Source organism: Pelobates fuscus, chromosome 1, assembly GCF_036172605.1.
Source record: "Pelobates fuscus isolate aPelFus1 chromosome 1, aPelFus1.pri, whole genome shotgun sequence".
Taxonomy (NCBI): domain Eukaryota; kingdom Metazoa; phylum Chordata; class Amphibia; order Anura; family Pelobatidae; genus Pelobates; species Pelobates fuscus.
Window position 1 is genome coordinate 193,728,501 of NC_086317.1, and position 21,480 is coordinate 193,749,980.

General features: G+C 41.0%; 2 protein-coding genes across 3 annotated transcripts in view; one reads left to right on the top strand and one right to left on the bottom strand.

Annotated features, from left to right (window-relative positions):
* The window catches only part of LOC134607104 (uncharacterized), a 29,239-nt gene extending 19,009 nt beyond the window's left edge, over positions 1–10,230 (bottom strand). The window contains exons 1-4 of the mRNA XM_063450170.1: positions 10,116–10,230; positions 8,209–8,259; positions 6,780–6,837; positions 4,814–5,682 (exon numbers count right to left, since the gene is read on the bottom strand). Of these exons, the coding sequence (XP_063306240.1) occupies positions 4,814–5,682; positions 6,780–6,837; positions 8,209–8,227 (946 nt within the window). The 5' untranslated portion in view covers positions 8,228–8,259; positions 10,116–10,230. The remainder of the gene's footprint in view (positions 1–4,813; positions 5,683–6,779; positions 6,838–8,208; positions 8,260–10,115) is intronic.
* On the top strand, positions 10,178–21,192 carry PPIL1 (peptidylprolyl isomerase like 1). Of its 2 annotated transcripts, XM_063444430.1 has the most exons (4): positions 10,181–10,451; positions 19,009–19,163; positions 20,236–20,304; positions 20,408–21,190. In XM_063444430.1, the coding sequence occupies exons 1-4, from the start codon at positions 10,396–10,398 to the stop codon at positions 20,626–20,628; spliced, it is 501 nt and encodes a 166-aa protein (XP_063300500.1). In that variant the 5' UTR covers positions 10,181–10,395; the 3' UTR covers positions 20,629–21,190. The 2 variants fall into 2 exon arrangements, with proteins under 2 accessions (XP_063300502.1, XP_063300500.1); XM_063444432.1 differs by lacking the exon at positions 20,236–20,304 and having other exon boundaries at positions 10,178–10,451; positions 20,408–21,192.
* Positions 21,193–21,480: the final 288 nt, after the last annotated feature.

Below are 21,480 nucleotides of genomic sequence, written 5' to 3' on the forward strand. Positions count from 1 at the left end.
AGTTCCACTACCGCGGTGCGCCCTGTGCTGCCGGCCAACGCTGCAAGACAGGTAAGTAATTATAGGACAAGGGGAGGGGGACAGTATGGGAGGGGGATAAAGTCTATGGGGAAGGAGGGGGATGAAGTCTATGGGGAGGGGGATGAAGTCTATGGGGAGGGGGAGGGGGAGGGGGATGAAGTCTATGGGGAGGGGGAGGGGGATGAAGTCTATGGGGAGGGGGAGGGGATGAAGTCTCTGGGGAGGGGAGGGGGGTGGAAGTCTCTGGGGAGGGGAGGGGGGTGGAAGTCTGTGGGGAGGGGGGGGGTGGAAGTCTGTGGGGAGGGGGGGGTGGAAGTCTGTGGGGAGGGGGGGGTGGAAGTCTGTGGGGAGGGGGGGGTGGAAGTCTGTGGGGAGGGGGGGGTGGAAGTCTGTGGGGAGGGGGGGTGGAAGTCTGTGGGGAGGGGGGGGGGGTGGAAGTCTGTGGGGAGGGGGGGGGGGTGGAAGTCTGTGGGGAGGGGGGGGGTGGAAGTCTGTGGGGAGGGGGGGGGTGGAAGTCTGTGGGGAGGGGGGGGTGGAAGTCTGTGGGGAGGGGGGGGTGGAAGTCTGTGGGGAGGGGGGGGTGGAAGTCTGTGGGGAGGGGGGGGTGGAAGTCTGTGAGGAGGGGGGGGGTGGAAGTCTGTGGGGAGGGGGGGGTGGAAGTCTGTGGGGAGGGGGGGGTGGAAGTCTGTGGGGAGGGGGGGAGATGAAGTCTGTGGGGAGGGGGGGGAGATGAAGTCTGTGGGGAGGGGGGGGAGATGAAGTCTGTGGGGAGGGGGGGGGAGATGAAGTCTGTGGGGAGGGGGGGGAGATGAAGTCTGTGGGGAGGGGGGGGAGATGAAGTCTGAGGGGGGGGAGATGAAGTCTGTGGGGGGAGATTAAGTCTGTGGGGAGGGGGGGGAGATTAAGTCTGTGGGGAGGGGGGGGAGATGAAGTCTGTGGGGAGGGGGGGGAGATGAAGTCTGTGGGGAGGGGGGGAGATGAAGTCTGTGGGGAGGGGGGGAGATGAAGTCTGTGGGGAGGGGAGTAAGATGAAGTCTATGGGAGAGAGGAGAAGACTATGGAAGGGGGGGACACTATGGGACAGGGGAGAAAAAAAATATTCTGTACAAACTGTCCCATAGTAAGAAACACTATGGGACAGTTTGTTCAGAATATTTTTTTTCTGGGTTTCTTCCTCTAAAAACTAGGTGCGTCTTATGGTGAGGTGCGTCTTATGGAGCGAAAAATACGGTAAAATGTATAAAATAATGATGTATGCTTATTGGAGGATAGCCTATGATGTAATTTTGGCACCTATTTTAAACTCTTTCCCCCTATATAAACTCCTACTAGCCAGCTTGTATGTTTTTTTATGCCATTTGAGAAAGCCTACTGGTGAAACGCGTAATGGTTATTTTATTGTGTATTTTAGATCATTAAAAAAGTTTTTTGGTAACTTTGCTGTGCCAATCCTCTTTGTACTTTTATGCATTTTTATTATTCTTACTCTTCTTGGCTTTTTATTGTTCCTGTACTCAAAGAAATCTGAGATCATACCACCAACTCTTTATCAATAGAGTAGTGTTTCTGTATTATTTTATTTACTTTTACTTATTTTTATCATAAATGAGAGCACTACTGTTGCCTTTTTTATTTTTCCCTTGGAGCCTTGGATCACCAGACGGCGCTGGTAGACGCACTTTCTTCACATATACTATAAGCTGGGATTATACCGCTGTACGCCCTTCAGACCATAGCTCTTTTAAATGCGAGTTTTCTACCTCCTACTACTATTTTGCACTCTGGATTTTAGACTTATTACACTATTGGCTTCCTTTGTCTCTTTTTTCTTCCATATAAAACGAATACCCTGAGACATTCAGACGCACCTATCCCTACTGAAGAGTCTGCCATCTACATTTTATAAAATACTCCTGACAATTTTTTGCTGTACTAGTGAGACTTTTGGGACTATTTTACGCTATTTTATTTTCTGTTGGCGCAGAAACCTTATTACTTTAAAGGTTCAAAATATGCCTTTTGAATTACACTGGGATGTCTTCTTTAAGAAATGGTATGCCTTTATGGGGTAGTTGAAATAAGCAGCCTGCTAAAATATTTTTCATAATAGAACACAGACCCATCAAAACCATCTATTAAAAGTCACACTTAAAAATCTGAAATTGACAGGTCTCTTTTACAGCGCTGTATCTTCACAAAATAGTCTCTAGGTCAGTGTTTCCTAACCCAGTCCTCATGGACCACCAACAGTCCAGGATGTGTATTTCCCTGTTTTATTCCAATGGAGATACTGACAAAACCTGGACTGTTGGTGGTCCATGAGGACTGGGTTGGGGAACACTGGTCTAGGTCATACATTGGGCATATTGTTTTATTACCCAGAAGAGATAACTAAGCATACTTAGGGGGAAATTATGACAGTGGCATAATACCCAGAAAAAATGCAACATGTAAAAAAATTTTTTTTTTTCTCTCACCACAAATTTTAAATAAATTGGCGAAAAATTAGTAGCAAGTTAAGGTATAATATATAATATATGCCTAAAAAGATACCTGGGAGCATTTGATTTGTCAAATGGAAGGCTTTTGTGGGGTTATTTGAACAGTCAAACTGTCAAAAAACCAAACATAGGTCTGTCTATGAAAGTTTTAACTATATGGCACTGTAGCTGCACAGAATAGTGGCAAAGGCATACAATGGGGCTATCGTTGTACTCAGCAGATGTAGCTGAACACAATATGGATACAGTAATAGCATACACCATCTTTAGAAAATAGACATTACAAAAACCTTGTCATATGTGTACAGTGAGGGAAAAAAAGTATTTGAACGTCTGCCCACTGACAAAGAAATGATCAGTCTATAATTTTAACCATAGGTGTATTTTAACAATGAGAGACAGAATACCATAAACAAATCCAGAAAAACGCATGTTGACATGCAAATCAATTTATAACTGTTTTGACATGCGTTTGTCTGGATTATATTTTTGATATTCTGTTTCTCACTGTTAGAATACACCTACCATTAAAATTATAGACTGTTCATTTCTTTGTAAGTGGGCAAACGTTCAAAAATCAGCAGGGGGTAAAATACTTTTTTCCCCTCACTATATATGCCAAAATAGATAAAACACAATTTTACTCCAATATTTAGCAGAGATTGGTGGTGAAATGGCTATATAAAAAGTGTCAAAATAACCTTAGGTAATGTCTTAGGTAACCTTAGGTAAGTGGTAATGCCTGTAATGTCTTTTATATAAATATATACTTTTGCGTGGCAATTTTGTTTTCTGTGATGATTATTAAACTTCAAGACAAACATACCAACTTCTAAAATAGTTAGACACATAAATTAATTGATTTTGAATTACTTTTCCTAAGATGGACATATTATGCACATGTTACGATTGCCAAAACTTGGGGAAATTTTTTTTTTCCCCATTAATTTGCATTTTGTTTTTGTAATAAATGAGAATTTATAAATGTATGTGTCCTATCAAATTAAAGCCCTTTTGTTGTCTAAGAAAACAGTATATAATATGTGTTGGTACAATAAATGAGAGAGATGCAAATTGCAGTTAAACACAAACAGCAAATAATTTTAAAAGTGCCCATCTTCTGAAGCGGTGTCCTTAACCCCTTAAGGACCAAACTTCTGGAATAAAAGGGAGTCATGACATGTCACACATGTCATGTGTCCTTAAGGGGTTAAGGAGTTAAAAATCATCAGGTGTCTTTTTTTTCCAAAGAATAGTAATCAAAGAACATCTATCTTTCCTTTTATTTTACTATGGTGTCCTCTGACTTTTAGGTGTTATATGTAATGACATTTGTATTGTTTATTTTCTCATCTACCGTATTCGGGTAATCTGTATAATATCTTAAAAGAACATCTGCATTACTTTAATTTTATTTCCCCGTTTCTATGTCTTAACGCCTTATGTATATGGAGCTACATAGAGACTTTTAAATTATTGACACTTAAATGTAATGCAGATGATCATAGATTTTACCTGAAAACAAGGCTTTTAACGCTACATAAGGGGATACTTGAGGACAAGTATCCCCTTATTTAATAAGGGGATACTTGAGGACAAGTATCCCCTTATTAAAAGGGGACATAAGCAGGTGAGAGGAGCACAGAATTTCTATTCATTTGCCCAGGTGACGAAGCCTCTGGAACCTGTGGTGAAATGCATCTTGGGCATCTGGAGAAATCCAAAGTGTATTCTGGACTTAACCACAATTCTTTTGATTAACTTTTGTTTTTAGTTATAGTACTGTGAATAAATATAATTTTAATAAACACTTTATGGCATCTGGTTCCTGCTGCTTCTAAAGAAAGCTGGTATGGCCCTTTAACAGTGTGCAGAGAGTGAGCCAGATCTTAGGCTCTAATTTTGTGAGTATCCAAGTGATTGAATTTTTATAATACAGTTGCAAGTGCAGTATTACTCTATATATATTGAGGACATATTAAGTTATTGGTTGCATCAAGAAGGAAGGGTCACCTACATGGACCCATATACCAGACTTTGATTCCTTAAATCTAAATTATGTGAGTGTTCCCTTGTCACAAATTATAATAATTCATTTTGTATGGTTTTACACTATTGGGTCTATTTATTTTTTAAGGTACCAATTCCTTTTTGCCTGAAGAAAAATTATACACCATTGATACTGAAGGTATCATTTAAGGATATATTATATGAAAAAGTTTGCATGGATCTGTAGTGCTGGAGTACATAATTCTATTATAATGGTCACAACTTGCTGTAATACACATTACCTGCTGATGAATTCCCAGTTGGTGATCTCGCATTACACACATCTTCAGGATTATTACCCCTTAGGTTGCCCTTTGTTGAGCAAGACCTTACCATCCCAGTTGGCGACCTCGTACTACGAAAAGCTTCAGAATTATGACCCCTTGGGCTGCCTTTTGTTGAACAAGATTTCACCATTCCAATTTGCGACCTCATGCTACGAAAACCTTCAGAATTATGACCCCTTGGGCTGCCGTTTGTTGAACAAGTTCTCACTATAGGAAATTTATATTTCTTGTATTTTTCTGATGTTCCATTTCCCTCCCTCTTTTCATGGGAAATTATGCTACTTTGCTCATATATTGGTGGGATGGATACATCTGGCAAAAAAGATCTGTTTGGACTGTCCTTAATTACATAGGTCTCTCTTCGGGGACTACGAAGACTGGTAGTGCCATTTGAAAGTAACAGGGATTGATGTCCTGGTGAGGTGATGCACACTGGCAGACATATATCTGATGAGGTATGAGTTGCTGTGCCTTCCAGCATGTTTTGTAGGTTACAACTATATGACTGCTGTCCACAATAAAAGGTATTTTCTTGTTGGTTCTCAGAGGCATAGGTATTAGCGGTCATAGAGGAAAATGTCCCCGTTGGATAACCAGAGGAAACAGTTACAAAATTAACTTGGTTCTTCCAAGAAGAGTTATTCTCTGTTTGCTTTTCAATTGATGCTATGCCCAAAGAGAGAAGAGAGTGCTGGCCCTGATTGTATATGTTCTCCTTCTTCAGCTCTTTTGCAAGCCTATTGGCTTCCTTGGTGATTTCCGCCATACCCTGGGCACTTAGTGGGCTCCAATGCAGTACAGGATTTGCTTCATCTTCATCATCGCTATGAATAAGAAACATTAGCATGGTGATTGTGTGATTTATCCTGAAATGTTAAATACGTATCTTCTAATATTAGGTTTGTATCCCTAACCATCAATAGTCGATTTTGCTGGCTTATTAATAACTGCATTACTTTAGGGCAAATCTTTTCTTTTTGGATTATAGAACAAAGTAATAAATAACAAGGTCACAGCAGTGGACAATGTCTGTTTGATTACTAGGACCAAGATAATTTAAGTTTAAGCTAATGTATATTTAACACATCTCATCTCTGTTACACTTCTACCTTTGTCGCCCCCAGCATGCTGTTCCTGGTAAGTATGTTCCTGTGGGCTTTTTATTATTACACTTGGATTTATTTTTAATAGCTCTTTTTTCATTTAGCCAGCATTCAGACATTCCTTTCATTAAGTGCCCCATTAAGTTGCAGTCTCACTACTCAATTGTTTGCCATTTAGAAGTTATTTCACTTTGTTTATGCAGCCCTAATCACACCTCCATGCAAGTGACTTACACAGCCTTCCTAAACACTTCCTGTAAAGTGAACTATAAGGTTTACAATGTATTCATTACACAGTCTGTTTAATTAGGAAATTCTTATCTCCTGCTATGTTAATAGCCTGCTAACCCCGCAGGAGCTACTTATTTGCTTTCAGGTAAAAAAATAATAATAATTAAAAAAAAAAGAAAATTATATTATATATATATATATATATATATATATATATATATATATATATATATATATATATATATATATATATATATATATATATATATATATATAATGAATGTGTGAATAGTCTTTTTTATATTTACGTGTTTTGTGATTTTGCTAAGGCATCTATTAGAGTTCCACACAAATTGTTATTGAAAGTAATTTGCTTAGTTGAAAATGCTTGTACAAGGGACCAACAGCCAAAATACATTGTGTAAAAGGTTGAACTCAATTGATTAGTCTTCATTTCAACCTAGATTACTGTGCAACTTTATTTTTTAAAAACTCCCTGATCTGCATACTATACATTTTCTCATGTCTAAATGATTAAGTCTAACCAAGGACAATGATCATGAACATAAAGCAAACATATATGTTACCTGTCAGGTGAGTAATATGGATCAAAATCAAAACTCTCTTCTGTGATCAAAGGGAGATCTGAAAAATAGTACAGATAGGACAATCAGCAGCTGCAGCCTTGTATGCCATCATCCATCTAGTGCACTGAGATATATAATTTTTTATATAGAAGATAAAGAGATACATTTAGGGTCCACGTTATCAAATACATATGAAAAAAACAAACACATTGTCGCACTAAAACAGGGAGATTACCTAATAGGGGATAACATTGTATATATCAAAACCATGTTACAGTTAACTTTTTTTTTTTTTTTTTAACTCAATCGGTTTTACTTAGTGTGTCATAAGATATTTATTTCCCTATAGTGAGCAGTTGGTAAAAAAAAATAAGTTGTAATGGTGCCAGGAGGTCCCTGGCGCTGGTTTACCTTTAGAGTTTAAACCATTTGTGCATGAACGGTTTAACCCCAAAGGCTCCTCTCCAGCGTCATTTCTCTCTGACCCTTCCAAATCCACTTTCTCAAAATTTTCATTTTTTTCAACAGAAGCCTGAGAGAGCTGTCAGGCAGAAGCGCTGACGATTGGCTTAGAGCAGTAAGCTGATGCTCTAAGCCAGTCAGTAGCTCCACTTTCATAAAAACAGCTTGAGGTAAGGCAGCACCAGGGACCTCCTTACACCAGAACAATGACATTTTGATAGTTATTATGGTGCCAAACAGATCCTTTGACCTGCAAGAGCAAAAGATTAAAAAAAAAAAAAAAAGTCACCTAAAGCAAAAAGACCACTTGACACTTCATTAATTTGAAATGATCATGGTGCCTGCACTCTGTATGTGCAGTGTTTATGTATTTCTCTGCAGCTTGATGGTGCTCAGACAGTCAATGGATGCACCCCACTGCTTTCCTCCCATCAGTCCATCCTTCCTCTGGTGTGGGGGACGGATGTCACCCAAGTAGGATCGGCTCAGGGGAGAACTGGGCTTTGCATGTAGGGCGCAGAGCACCACAAAAAGGGTTACTCTAACTAAAACCATGGTTTTATGATTTGAAGTAACCCTTTATTGACAAATCGCTGGTTGTTTATTGACATAACAAGGATTCCCTGATGGTCCAGCGTATGGTCTACACCTCAATCTAGTGCACAACATATTAATCAATCCTTCTGGTCTGGTGCTCAGTAAGTAATGCTGTAACACCAAAAAAGGTAACTCCACTTCCTGCAGCATCATTGAGAGTCATTACCAAGCTCTGAACAAAAGTTACTAACTTTCAATTTTCATGCACACTGTGCCACTTGTCTGAGAGCGGTCAACAGGGTTATTGAAGTGCTTTAGTGTAGTGCTGTAGTGTTTATGATGCTTGGATTAACTTTTTGATGTTTCTTCAAACTAAAGCACAATATGTAGGTATTAGATATTGAAACAGACTGCTGTGTGTGCTTCATACCTCCCATTATGGTTTCCATAGATTAAAGTTACTTGTAATTTTTCACGAATCCTAAAGCAAAAAAGACAAATATAATAATGTTAAATTATTATTTAAATACAGTTTAACACTTTAGTGACATTCTTATTCAAAATTGAATGTGTGTTACTTTTGGCTCATTTGATATGTGTTGCTTGACCATAATTGAATGCTTTCTCTATACATGCACAGATACATACTATATAGACAGATGGGCTTTCGTCTGACACATATGTATGCTAAACACAATATGAAGTATGAATATAATATTTAACAAAATGCCAACACTTCACAGTTTTGCCTATAATAATTTGTATAAAACTAGATCAAATGAAGGAAATGAACTAATTTAATTATATTCACTTATTAGTCCTTTAAAAATGTTATGTATGTTGAGGATTTGTATTCATTTTAAAATATTGCAAGGGTTGAATTATTGTTTTAAAGAAATATTTGTTAAAATACTGTGGGAGTCTATTTTTATAGTTAACAAATATCTGCGATATTGACAAACAGGGCCTATGTTGCCTCTGGGACAAAACAGCAGCCCTCAGTTGAAAAATCATCCTGATATGGATAATTGGGCGTTTTCTGCAGAACCCACCTGACATCCCAAACCGCCCAATAGTGGGCAGTAGGGACCAGGTTGACTACTCCATGTGTAGAGCTTTGTAAGAAAGGATCTTAAATTGAGTCCTATATTTTACAGGAAGCCAATGTAGGGACTGACAGAGGGGGAAGGGAGGTGCGAGCAGACAGGAAGATGAGGCTTGCTGCATTCATTATAGATTAACGGGGCAAGTTGGGAACACGTAAGACCACTGAGAAGCGGATTACAGTAGTCAAGGCGAGAGAGGACAGGGGCATGGACAAGCACCTTAGCTGTTTCAGGCGTTACATAGGGTCGGATGCGCGCTATGTTTTTGAGATGGAAGCGGCAAGATTTGGCGATTGATTGGACATGAGGGGTGAATGAGAGGTTGGAGTCAAAGAGAACACTGAATTCAATTATACTCAGTCACTGACACAGACAGTCACTCACAATTTTTTTTTTTTTTATGGCCCATCCAGCCTCTCTGGGTTCTAGTGTGGGGCAGCTCCTCACTCCTCCAGTGCGCTGTTTAAGTCATATTCTGGCTCCCCCACCTTCGGGCGCCAGGAGGATCGGCCCGGCGCTGGGAGGGTGGCCCAAGACAGGGGCATCCTGGTGGGCGCCCCCAGCAGGCTGGCGCCCTAGGCGAATGCCTAGTTCGTCTAACGGTTGCGCCGGCCCTGGCTGCTGTATCCCCCCCATTTTACATTAAAATTAATAAAATAAAGTTTTTACTTACCTTTTTACAGCGGTGCTGCTTACCTGTGCTTACCTGTGCTCCTCCCACTACGCCTCCGTTGGCGTGGTCTAATACAATTCTCCTCATAGAGGGTAATTGGGGACCTGACCAGCATCCAAGCTTCCCCTTACGAAAGCATTGAATTAATACTTTCCTATGGGTGGGGGGGCTTCCCATCCCATGACATAGGTCAGGACCGCAACATCTCCTCTACTAGTCGTCAGGAAGTGAGCCAGAAGGGATGGATTTAACAGTTTCAAAGTATAGCAACACTACACTGAGATTAAGTAATCTGGGTGTCTTTAATTACTGTTTTTAGCTGCAATATAAGCCAGACACAAAATTGCGATATGTCCCTTCTACTTTGTTAGATACATATACCATTGTACATAATACAATCCATAGACACAAAGAGCTCTGTAAATACAAGGATCCTAGAGAATAGAGCTATCAGTGTACCCTTACTATAAATCGTACAATTTCTAAGAGATACTGTGTATTTACAAATAGTGTTCAAAATTTCTGAACCCTTACTACCCCAGGAGGGGTGACACTTACCACAAGCCGCTGTCTGAGCGGATAACTCGTAGGCCACGCCCCCTAAAAAAGGATCGGGCAGAATTCAAACCACTCCCCGCCCCCTCCTTCATTGACATGGTATCGCGGTTCAAACAGTTCCTGCGATACGTGAGACACACGGAAATCTGACTTGCGATTGGTGGAGTGAACGTTAGCAGAGACGTGATTGGCGGTGCTGAAGATGAGGCGTGGAACGCAGGAACTGGTCTGTTACTATTTGGAACGCACGTGGTTTACTGACCGATGTGAATGAGCCACAATGGCAGGAATACCACCCGACACGTGGAATCCATCTCATGTGATTTTAGAGACCAGGTAAGAAAACTATGTGATGATTAATAGGTGACACCGTGCAAGGGGCCGCACGTGTGGTGCACAATGTTGATAGAGTTGCAGGTTTATGCTGGGTGATAACATTTAATATGTGTTCTTGTCCCTGCCCTTTCGGTATGCAATATTTATTTTAACACCAAATTTACTGCTGTATATAATTTATCTGGGAGTTCCACAGCAGGAGGTCCAACAAAGTATATAGCAAACACCCTTTCTAGGCATTTAACCCCTTAAGGACCAAACTTCTGGAATAAAAGGGAATCATGACATGTCACACATGTCATGTGTCCTTATTAAAGGAGTACTCCATGCACCATAACCATTATAGTCTGCTGTAGTGGTTATGGTGCCAGGAGTACCCTGGTGACATCCCAGAGTTATATATCAGGCCATTTTAGTGTGGCTTGACAACATAGGTGGGTTCCATTGGGGGGACATACTAAAAGGAATGACAGATTGGAATGCCCATAGACTTTAACAAGGCAGTGGAATGCCCATAGATAATAATGGAAGTGGAAGGAATGCCCATAGAGAATAATGGAAACAAAATATTTCAATTAGAGACAAAACTATTACACATATGAAATAAATCTTTTGCTGGAATACTCTTCGAGTTCAGTGTAAATTTTCAAAATTGGGATTATCAATGTTTTCTATGGAATGACAAGGGTGAATGACTCAAGTGAATGCCAATAGAGTATAATGGGAAGCAACACAAACTAATTTGCAGGAAAATCTGTGTTACATAGCAAATTAACTTTTACCACAGGTGTTCCCCAAGTACAGCAGCAGATTGTAAAATTAAAAGTAAGTTCGGAGACTATGCTAGTAAAAGATTTACTTGATATGTGTCACGATTCCGATTCCAAGTTTAATTTTACAATCTGCTGCTGTACTTGGGGAACACCTGTGGTAAAGGTTAATTTGCTATGTAACACAGATTTGCCTGCAAATGAGTTTGTGTTGCTTCCCATTATACTCTATTGCATTCTCTTTAGTCATTCACCCTTGTCATTCCATAGAAAACATTGATAATCCCAATTACGGTAATCTCAATTTTGAATATTTACACTGAACTCTGAGAGTATTCCAGCAAAAGATTTATTTCATATGTGTAATAGTTTCGTCTCGAATTGAAATATTTTGTTTCCATTATTTTCTATGGGCATTCCACTGCCTTGTTAAAGTCTATGGGCATTCCAATCTGTCATTCGTTTTAGTATGTCCCCCATTGGGGCCATGCATTGCTCTTCACTCTTTTTCAGCTGGAGAAGTCAGATGTCTCTGTAGTGTATGGCTGAAGCAGGACCACACTTACTGGTTGAAAGTGCTTCATGGTGCAAATAGATTGGCATTTTAATGTAGGATGGTGCCCTGGCGCTTCTGGCACCGTAACCATGTTTTAAAATGTTTGACTTCTTACCTGGGTTGTGTCAGGTAAACTTGAAGCAATCTGCTTGAGAACAATGAGCCAGCCCTGCAATTCTAGAGAAGAAAGGATCGACCCTGGTAAGAAGTCAAATTGTTCTAAAAACGAGTATGTGCATATAAGGGAGTGCCAGGGCAATACAACTGCACTTTGTAGTGGTTATGGTGCTTTCAGTGTTTCTTTAAAGGGACACTACAGGCACCCAGACCACTTCTGCTCATTGGAGTGGTCTGGGTGCCAACTCCCACTACCCTTAACCCTGCAAGTGTAATTATTGCAGTTTTTCATAAACTGCAATAATTACATTGCAGGGTTAACTCCACCTCTAGTGGCTGTCTACTAGACAGCCACTAGAGGTCACTTACTGGGTTCTAGCACAGGAAACCTGTGCTAGAGCATCGCTGGACGTCCTCACGCTGTGTGAGGACCTCCAGCGTCGCTCAAAACCCCATAGGAACGCATTGAAATGATTTTTCAATGCTTTCCTATGGGGAGACGTAATGCGCATGCGCGGCATTTCCGCGCATGCGCATTAGGTCTCCTCGGCCGGTGGGCGAGATCAGTCTCGCCCACCGGCCGACGCAATCACTGGGAGGAGCGTCGCGGAGACAGCTACGAGGGACATCGCTGCTGTCCCAGGTAAGTGACTGAAGGGGTTTTCACCCCTTCAGTAACCGGGGATTGGTGGGTGGGAGGGAGGGAGAGGGACCCTCCAGTGCCAGAAAAACGGATCGTTTTTCTGGCACTGGAGTTTCCCTTTAAGTAACAATAAGTCACTTCCTGGTTTGGTGAGCTCTTATTGCAAATATGCACAGGTTAGAGTTTTGCAGTAACTTAAAAAAAAAAAAAATAAAAAAATTTATATATATATATATATATATATATATATATATATATATATATATATATATATATATATATATATATATATATATATATATATATATATATATATATATATATATATATATATATATATATTTGTGTAAGGGGCAAATAGCCGTATATGGAGTAAGGATCCAGCATAAGCGTAGGATAGTATAAAGGGAGCAAGTCTGTTGTGGTGTGCCGAGACCGACGATACGGTAGGCCTGTAAATAAAGAGGGCCCACCAAGGAGTAAGAAAGTAAAGTAAATGGAAAGAAAAGAGAAAGTGTTGAAATGAGGAGTGGGTGGGAGGGTCATTCTGATGCTGACCTCAAGCGATATGAGTCAGGTAAGGGGTGTCCCTTATATAGGGGAGTGAATTAATTTAAGCCCCTCCCACAAATACAGGCCAAACGGCCTTAATACTTGTGTAAGGGGCAAATAGCCGTATATGGAGTAAGGATCCAGCATAAGCGTAGGATAGTATAAAGGGAGCAAGTCGGTTGTGGTGTGCCGAGACCGACGATACGGTAGGCCTGTAAATAAAGAGGGCAAAAAGGAATAATCAAAGATTTAATACAGTCAACAAATATATACAAATTAACCAGACATTTCCTTAAATGCATTACAGTATTTAATTCCTGTAAGAATTTTTGAAGGTAGGAATCTAGGACCGAAAGTGAACACCATTTGTTGTGGGTAGGATAGTATGTTATCTCTACTGTTGGTCCGTGTTGACTCGTTTCGGAATGTGGTAGAGCCAATAGGTAATGAAATATGTGTTTACGTACGTGGGATCGTTGAAGACAATGATCTGTCTGAGTGGTGGTGATGGTAGTGAATTCTCTGGCCTGAGAAAGGCATAAAAGGCAATGTGCATGGCTGGTAATGGCCGACTTTGTAGTATAATTGAATGGTTGTAGATCTAATAGGTCCGATAAGGATGAAAAGTTGGATGGCTATTGGTAATCTCTGAGAGGAACGTGGGAGAATGGATTCCTGAAAACCTCTGAGTATATTCTTGTCTGGTATGATAGCATGAAGTTATGGTAGTTTTGGCCATAGGTTATCCTGTGTTGTTGAATGCCTGTAAACTATATAATTAATGGTGTGTGAGATAGTTTAAGTTTAAGGTGGCAAAAAGAAGCAAAACCTAGGAGAAATGTTATGACACAGGTTGAGCTATGTCATGTTCCAATGAGATTCTTTAAGCCAGGTGAAAAGCTGTGTTATGTGTTCTATAAGTATGGGACGAAAGTGCTAGGTGGGATAGTGCATGCTATGCTGCATGAGTATGTCTAATCCATGATTTTGTCTCTGGAACGAAAGCGTGGCCGTGACTGTATGGGCGGCTGTAGGAAGCGTATGATGAACATGCCTGGAATATAAATGAGACAATTATCGGCAGGGATGTATACCCCCATCTGGTACATGGAAGTGAAATGTGATAAGTGGCCAACCAAGTGAGTTCCCCAGAAATATCATGGATGAGTAGTGGCGATTGTTGATGATATGACATGTGCCTAGTTGTCAGAGTAATAACGGATTGATGACCCTGACCATGATTTACCCCATGCCACAGCAGCTGCTACAATGGGGTAGATCTCCCAAAGGGGCTGAGGTGGTGGAAAAATTTCCAAACCTGGATGCCATGGCCAACAGCTCCAAAGCAATCGTTCCCGGTAGATCGCTGCCAAACCCGTGGTAGACGCCGCGTCTGACCATCTGGTTGGAGAAGTGTCAGACAATCCTGGAAGGAACATGCTTTTACCATGCCAAGTGGTTAAGAAATTCCCCCCCATGTGCAGGTCTGCTGTTGCTGAGGTGTCTAGGGACATTCTCTGATCATCATGTTGGAAGTGTGGAAAAAAGGGGAAAGTACTCTGGATGTGAAAGCGTGGTCTTGTGGTATGATTGGCGTGGCAAAATTAAGGAACCTGGTAGGGATTGTAGTTCCTTGCAGTTGTAAGTACTAAGCAGGAGGTAGTGATTGATGTGGATGAGAATGTTCCCTATTTGTCTTGTGGGAACTTGCATGTATGGATGCTGACTCAAGTTGTATGCCCAGTAATGTGATGATAGTGTCTGGGCCTTCTGTTTCTTATGGGGTACTGGGATGCCCAAGTGGTCAACCAGACTAAGCTGCCGTGAGGCTTCTAGTGAAAAATATGTTATCTTTGATCAACAAGAAGTCTTCTAGATAGTGTATGACTGTAAGACCTCTGGATATGTTATCATAACCAGCACAGAGTATCTGCGAATATCGATAGGCTAATCTGTAGCTGGAAAGTTGAGCGGGGAAAGGATTGCCCAATTTATGCCATGTAAGTGCCAGTGTGTAGGGTAGATGGTAGCCGTTTACTGCGTTGATGATATTGGTCTTACTTAACCAAGCTTCAACCCATGCTTGAGTGATAGCTGTAAAGGTAGATCAATGGTGTTGTATAGTAAGAAAACTCCTTGGAGGGTATGAGGGAGTTGAGACTTGGGGTAGCGGAGGTGTGTGGTGCCAATAAGTCTATGGTTAGTCTTTGTTTAAGGGAAGATTCCTTGTGACAATACCAATGTGTTTGTGTTTGGTGCCCTGCTGTAAATGGTGGAGATTGGAAGACCCCTCTGCAAATCTTGGCTATGAGTGTGTTTATAGCCAATGGTTTTGTTGTGCTGACTGTAAGTGAGGGCATGCTATATTCCTTGAAGGTGTGTTAATGATACCTGTATGGGAGACCTTTGAAGCTCCAGAGCTTTAGTAAATCTACTACAAGTCTGGAAGTGTGATGAGTCAGTAGTGTTGAAAATGCATTGGTGTGTACGTTATTTGTAAGTTGTATTGGGACACATGGTTTGTCATGTGCCCTGAACCATTTGAACATATATGCAACAGTCTATATGCAATGCAACTACTCATATCAATGGTCTCTGGTAGTTCAGAGGTGCTGGTACCTGGAGCCTGAGAGCGCTCGTCCATTTGTTTGGGACAAAATCCCTTCTGTATGGGTACCTGCAAAAATAAACATCTCTGCATATTCCAATTGCCAACCCAACCAAGGGATGGTCAGTTCCCGATTTACCTGGGATCCCTGGATCTGACCACCACAGATACATCATCATACATATATATGCCTTGCTTCCCCAATGTGCTGACATCATACGTGCAGGGTTAACGTCTTGTGTGTCATAAGAATTGATTGTACCAGGTAACCGAGTTTTGGTTGGTGCTGGTTGTACAGTAGCGTGAGGCCCAGCCTTGTGAGGGCTGTGGTGACCAACTCGAGATTGCCAGTCTGTCATAAATTTTTTGGCTCATGAGTTTATGAGTGAGGCTAGTATAGCCTGGGTGTCACCTGAGTTGATGTAGCTGGGCCTTCCCCTGCCTCCGTGTTGTCCGTTGATGTATGGAGGAGTTTGAATAACTCTGCTTTCCTTGCTGTAGCAGGGTAGGGTATTTGTCACCTCCTTAGGTCGGTGGTAATGTGTGGGATCGTCCAGGATCTGATTGCTGCTGGACTAGCAACATCTCCTCTGCTTGAAGGTGTATCAATTCTAGCCGGGGTGCTAGGAAGAGGTGATTCTTCACCATCTTTTTGAGAAATACTTAAATAACAATAAAGATTGCAATTATTATTTGTACCCAGGGTTCTTGTACTGGCTTGCTAGCTAAGCCGTAAGGCAAAACGATTAGGCTTGGTGTTTTTTGGTGACTGGTGAGGCCCTGCTAGTTGCCAAGTGGCTTGAGAGGCTCTATCTATGCTTGGCGCGAGGGGATTTTGAGTGGCCACCGAACGTTGTGGCAGGATGTTGGCCTCTCGGTGACAGTAACCAGAAAATAGATAGGGGAGTGACAGGTGAGGCCCTCTCTATGATACAATGCGAGGCGGCTAGCTCACGAGTGGCCCGAGGGGTGTATGCCTCCGAGTGTGAGGCGGGGTGTTGGCCTCGCGGGACCACTAACCGAAGCATAATGCAGAGAAAAAAAGGGGGTAATACCTATTGGGCCCTAGAACCCTAATTGCCAGTATACTATTACTATTCCAGGGAAGGTAAGAGATGAATAACTACGTGAGCAGGTGTATGTACTTGGTAGTATGGTATTGAACCTGACAATCCCTATAGGTTTTTAGTAGTAACTGTAAGCTGAATGGATAAAACTGTATGGCATAAGGAAATATGGCATAGACCAAGCTTATCTTAATACGTACAGTATATGTGAAAAGTAAAGTGCCGTGATGTGTAAATATTAAACATCGTAGCCATACTGGTTAAATATGTATCAATCTTAACCCATTAAGTGCCGTATGTACAAGTGAAAATGTGGTCTGTCTCCACCTTGTATGTTGTATGTCCCCTTGCTAGGGGAAAGTCTGTTGTGTGAGCAGCGTGCTGTGAAAAATGTATGTGAACTATATTACCAGTTACGTATATACAGATGCGTCTGCTATTGTGTAATAATATATGTATTTATACCAGATGTTGATATAGTGCTTGCTATGTGAATTGTTGGATGTCTTATTGAATGGTAGGGGTCAGTGAACATGGTGTTGCAAAATGCAAGTGCACTGGAGATCTGCCGAGTGCCCTATAGGTGGCAGTGTAGTTGGATACTGATTGGTATGTGAAATTTTGTTTGTCTGTTGACCTATAGGTGTCAGTGTTTTGGTGTTTGTAAAACCCCATGAAAATTGTCAATGTACTTGACAGACCTGTAGGTGGCAGTGTTGATAGAACCACTGTTGGTCTTGATGTGAAATGTAAATTATTGTGAATTAAACCTGAAGTTGAACCCTTTAACCCCTTAAGGACCAAACTTCTTGAATAAAAGGGGATCATTACATGTCACACATCATGTGTCCTGAAGGGGTTAATCCTACCGTTTGACAGATAGGAGTCAGTATAAAAGCGAAAATGCTGTAGTTAGTTTGTTTGCTTATGAAGTGAAATAAAGTCTGAGAAGCCTATAGTATACCGATTGACCGGTAGGGGTCAGCATGTAGGCGAAAATGCTGTGGTTAGTTGGTTTGTACATGAAGTGCAATAATGTCTGAGAAGCCTGTAGTACACTGAATGACCGGTAGGGGTCAGTGTGTAGGTGAAAATGCAGTGGTTTATTGTTTTGTACATGAAAAGCAAAAACGTCTTAGAAGCCTGTAGTACACCGAATGACTGATAGGTGTCAGTGTGTAGGTGAAAAATGCAGTGTTTTGTTGGTTTGTACATGAAATGCAATAATGTCTGAGAAGCCTGTAGTACACCAAAAGACCAGTAGGGGTCAGTGTGTAGGCGAAAATGCAGTGGTTTATTGGTTTGTATATGAAAATGCAAAAAATGTCTAAGACGCCTGTAGTACATCGAATGACCGATAGGGGTCAGTGTGTAGGTGAAAAATGCGGTGGTTGGTTGTTTTTTTACATGAAATGCAATAATGTCTGAGAAGCCTGTAGTACACTGAATGACCGGTAGGGGTCAGTGTGCAGACGAAAATGCAGTGGTTTGATGGTTTGTACATGAAATGCAATAATGTCTGAGAAGCCTGTAGTACACCGAATTGCCGGTAGGGGTCAGTGTGTAGGCGAAAATGCAGTGGTTCGTTGGTTTGTACATGAAATGCGATAATGTCTAAGAAGCCTGTAGTACACTGAATGACCGGTAGGGGTCAGTGTGTAGGCGAAAATGCGGTGGTTCGTTGGTTTGTACATGAAATGTGATTATGTCTAAGAAGCCTGTAGTACACCCAAAGACTGGTAGGGGGTTTAAACAAATGATATGCATGAACATGCAATAGTTTTAGAACAGACTTAGACAAAATGCAGCCGTAAAGTGAGGACCTGACCCGTGAATGGTGCCGTGGGACTGATGCCTGGCGTAACGGGTAGGTCGACTTACGGTTTGTGAGTCACTTGGGCACCATCCACGGCGATGGATTGAAGAAAGAAGGTGGTAGGCCGGAAAAGCCTGTGGCTGGATTCCTGACACAGCTCTGCTTAGAAAACCTCATGGAGTAATCCGGTAAAATGGCGTCTGGATGACCCGGAAGTGGAAATCATTCTGATGCTGACCTCAAGCGATATGAGTCAGGTAAGGGGTGTCCCTTATATAGGGGAGTGAATTAATTTAAGCCCCTCCCACAAATACAGGCCAAACGGCCTTAATACATATATATATATTTGTGCAATGCGATAAAAAAAAAAGGATAAATGTGAAGCTGAAGGGTTTTTTTTCTCTCTTACTTTAATTTCTATACTGCAGTATGGGCACAATTACATTGGAGTTATACTGGCTTAATGCCCCCAAGACATGCAAGAATTTAGCAGAGCTAGCCCGGAGAGGATATTATAATGGGACAAAATTCCACCGTATTATCAAAGACTTCATGGTCCAAGGGGGAGATCCAACTGGAACAGGTATGTTTCAGTATGAAATACTCTTATTATATATTGCATGGAAAAAGAAATAGAATCTAATAACCAAAATAAATTATTAAAAGTGTTAATGGGGTATTTGTAGTTTGATTTAAATCAAATCTGTTAAGATTATTCACGTGATGTGTGAATTATTGTGAGTTAAATTGAATATTTTAGGTCAAAATAGCTGGGCTGAAAACATTGCTAATGTGCAAGATTTTTTTCAAATTTGAATCTTTTGGTCTAATTTAAAATTTTCCTTGAATTCCAACAATTCACATTTTAATGAATATTCATGAAAGTCTTGCTGGCAAGCATTTCATATGAATGAGTAGTGTATATATAAAGCACCTGTTTGTGAGAGAGAGAGGAAACCGTCATGTGTTTGCAGACTATGTAAGATAATGCCATATGAAATCAATGGTATTCCTTTACAGAGGGATTTGCATAGATTAGAGGACTGGACAGGCATGTGACAAATGAGATTCAATAGATAAAAGCAATGCAATGCATATTGGAACAAGGAACCCACAAGCAAATTACCAGAACTTGTACAATTGCCTATGTCATTAAAGGAACACTATAGTGTCAGGAATACAAATGTGTGAAACATAGGTACGCATTGGGAGGCTAAAGTACACGTGCGGCAAAATGCAGTGCTGATCCAAATTGCATCTCCTCCTAGAGATGCATTGAATCAATGCATCTCTATGGGGTGTGTTCAGCGTCTCCATGCAGAGTGTGGAGAAGCTGAATGCCTGACCCTGGAAGCACCTCTGGTGGTCATCTGAGTGACTGCCATTAGGGATGTTGCTAGGCAGCAAAGTAAACACTGTCTTTACTTTGAAAAGGCATTGTTTACATTAAAATAGTTTTTAGTTGACTTGACCCATAACTGACCACTAGCAAGTCTACAAAACCATATTTGCATCTTAATACATTTCAAGCATTTGGTACTGTCCTTGTGGGCTAAAATCGGGTGTACATTTATATCTGGGAAAGCTGTCTTGCTAAATTCAGATATTTGTTTTAACTACTAATTTGAAAATGTCTCTCACTCTTCCTGTCTCAGGACGTGGAGGAGCCTCAATTTACGGGAAGCAGTTTGAAGATGAAATTCATCCAGACCTCAAATTTACAGGTCTGCGATTTTTTTTTTTTCTTTTCTTTTCTTTAATAGTATATTCTGCTATTACATTAATTTTTACTTGAGGTATGATTCTCTTCTTTTGTCTCCTTTCCAGGTGCTGGCATTCTGGCTATGGCAAATGCTGGTCCAGACAGCAATGGGAGTCAGTTTTTTTTGACACTTGCACCATGTCAATGGCTGGATGGGAAACATACCATATTTGGCCGTGTATCACAGGGTATGGGGACACTGAACCGTCTGGGCATGGTGGAAACAGATTCTCAGGACCGTGCAATTGATGATGTCAGAATTCTGCGAGCTTTTCCATCTAGTTGAGATTTTTTTGCAAATTGCTTTCCTTTTTAACTTTGTTGAGAGCACACTAATACCGTGGCTTAAGTGCAGATTTTGAAAGAGCACTTTTAAATGAATAAAATATTTGTGAAAGATATGCAACACTTTTTTTTTTTTTTTTTTAAATGCTTTGGAAAATGCATTCTATAGTACACAGATCTGTCATTAGCTTATTATTTGTACATTTATGGCCATTTAGCTGTGTCTATCTGACAACACCAAGGACTGAATCAAAAACAACTTTATATTCCTTTAAATTAAAACAAGAAATTATTCTTTTTTCCACTGAAGTGGTATAATTTGCTTATCCCATAACTCTTACATATATAAATAAGACCCAAGATATTGTACTGTTTAGTTATGCCTTCCTACATTGCCCAATGTCAAAATCTGAAACCTTGCATTTTCACTACCACGCATGTTAAATGTGCAGCTTTTTATGTGATGTTTTTGTATAGTTCTTAATTTTTTCTGCTATTTTCCAGAATGATTAAAAAATTACCGTATTTATCGGCGTATAACACGCACCAGCGTATAACACGCACCTCATTTTAAGAAGTAAATTTCCCCCCTCCCATAGTATTCCCCCTTCCCCCCCTCCCATAGTATCCCCCCCCTCCCATAGTATTCTCCACCCCCTCATCCCATAGTGTCCCCCCTCCCATAGTATTCCCCCCCTCCCATAGTATTTCCCCCCCTCCCATAGTATTCTCTACCCCCTGATCCCATAGTGTTCCCCCCCTTTCCATAGTATTCTCTCCCCCCCCCCCATAGTATTCTCCCACCCCCTCCCATAGTGTCCCCTAGTCCACTTTCCCTTGTCCCATAATTACT

Excerpts from the sequence above, each read along its gene's own strand:
- PPIL1 (XM_063444430.1), top strand. The coding sequence starts at position 10,396 with ATGGCAGGAATACCACCCGACACGTGGAATCCATCTCATGTGATTTTA. Across the intron at positions 19,164-20,235 it reads GGGAGATCCAACTGGAACAG|GACGTGGAGGAGCCTCAATT; the intron begins GTATGTTTCAGT and ends TTCCTGTCTCAG. Across the intron at positions 20,305-20,407 it reads TCCAGACCTCAAATTTACAG|GTGCTGGCATTCTGGCTATG; the intron begins GTCTGCGATTTT and ends TCTCCTTTCCAG.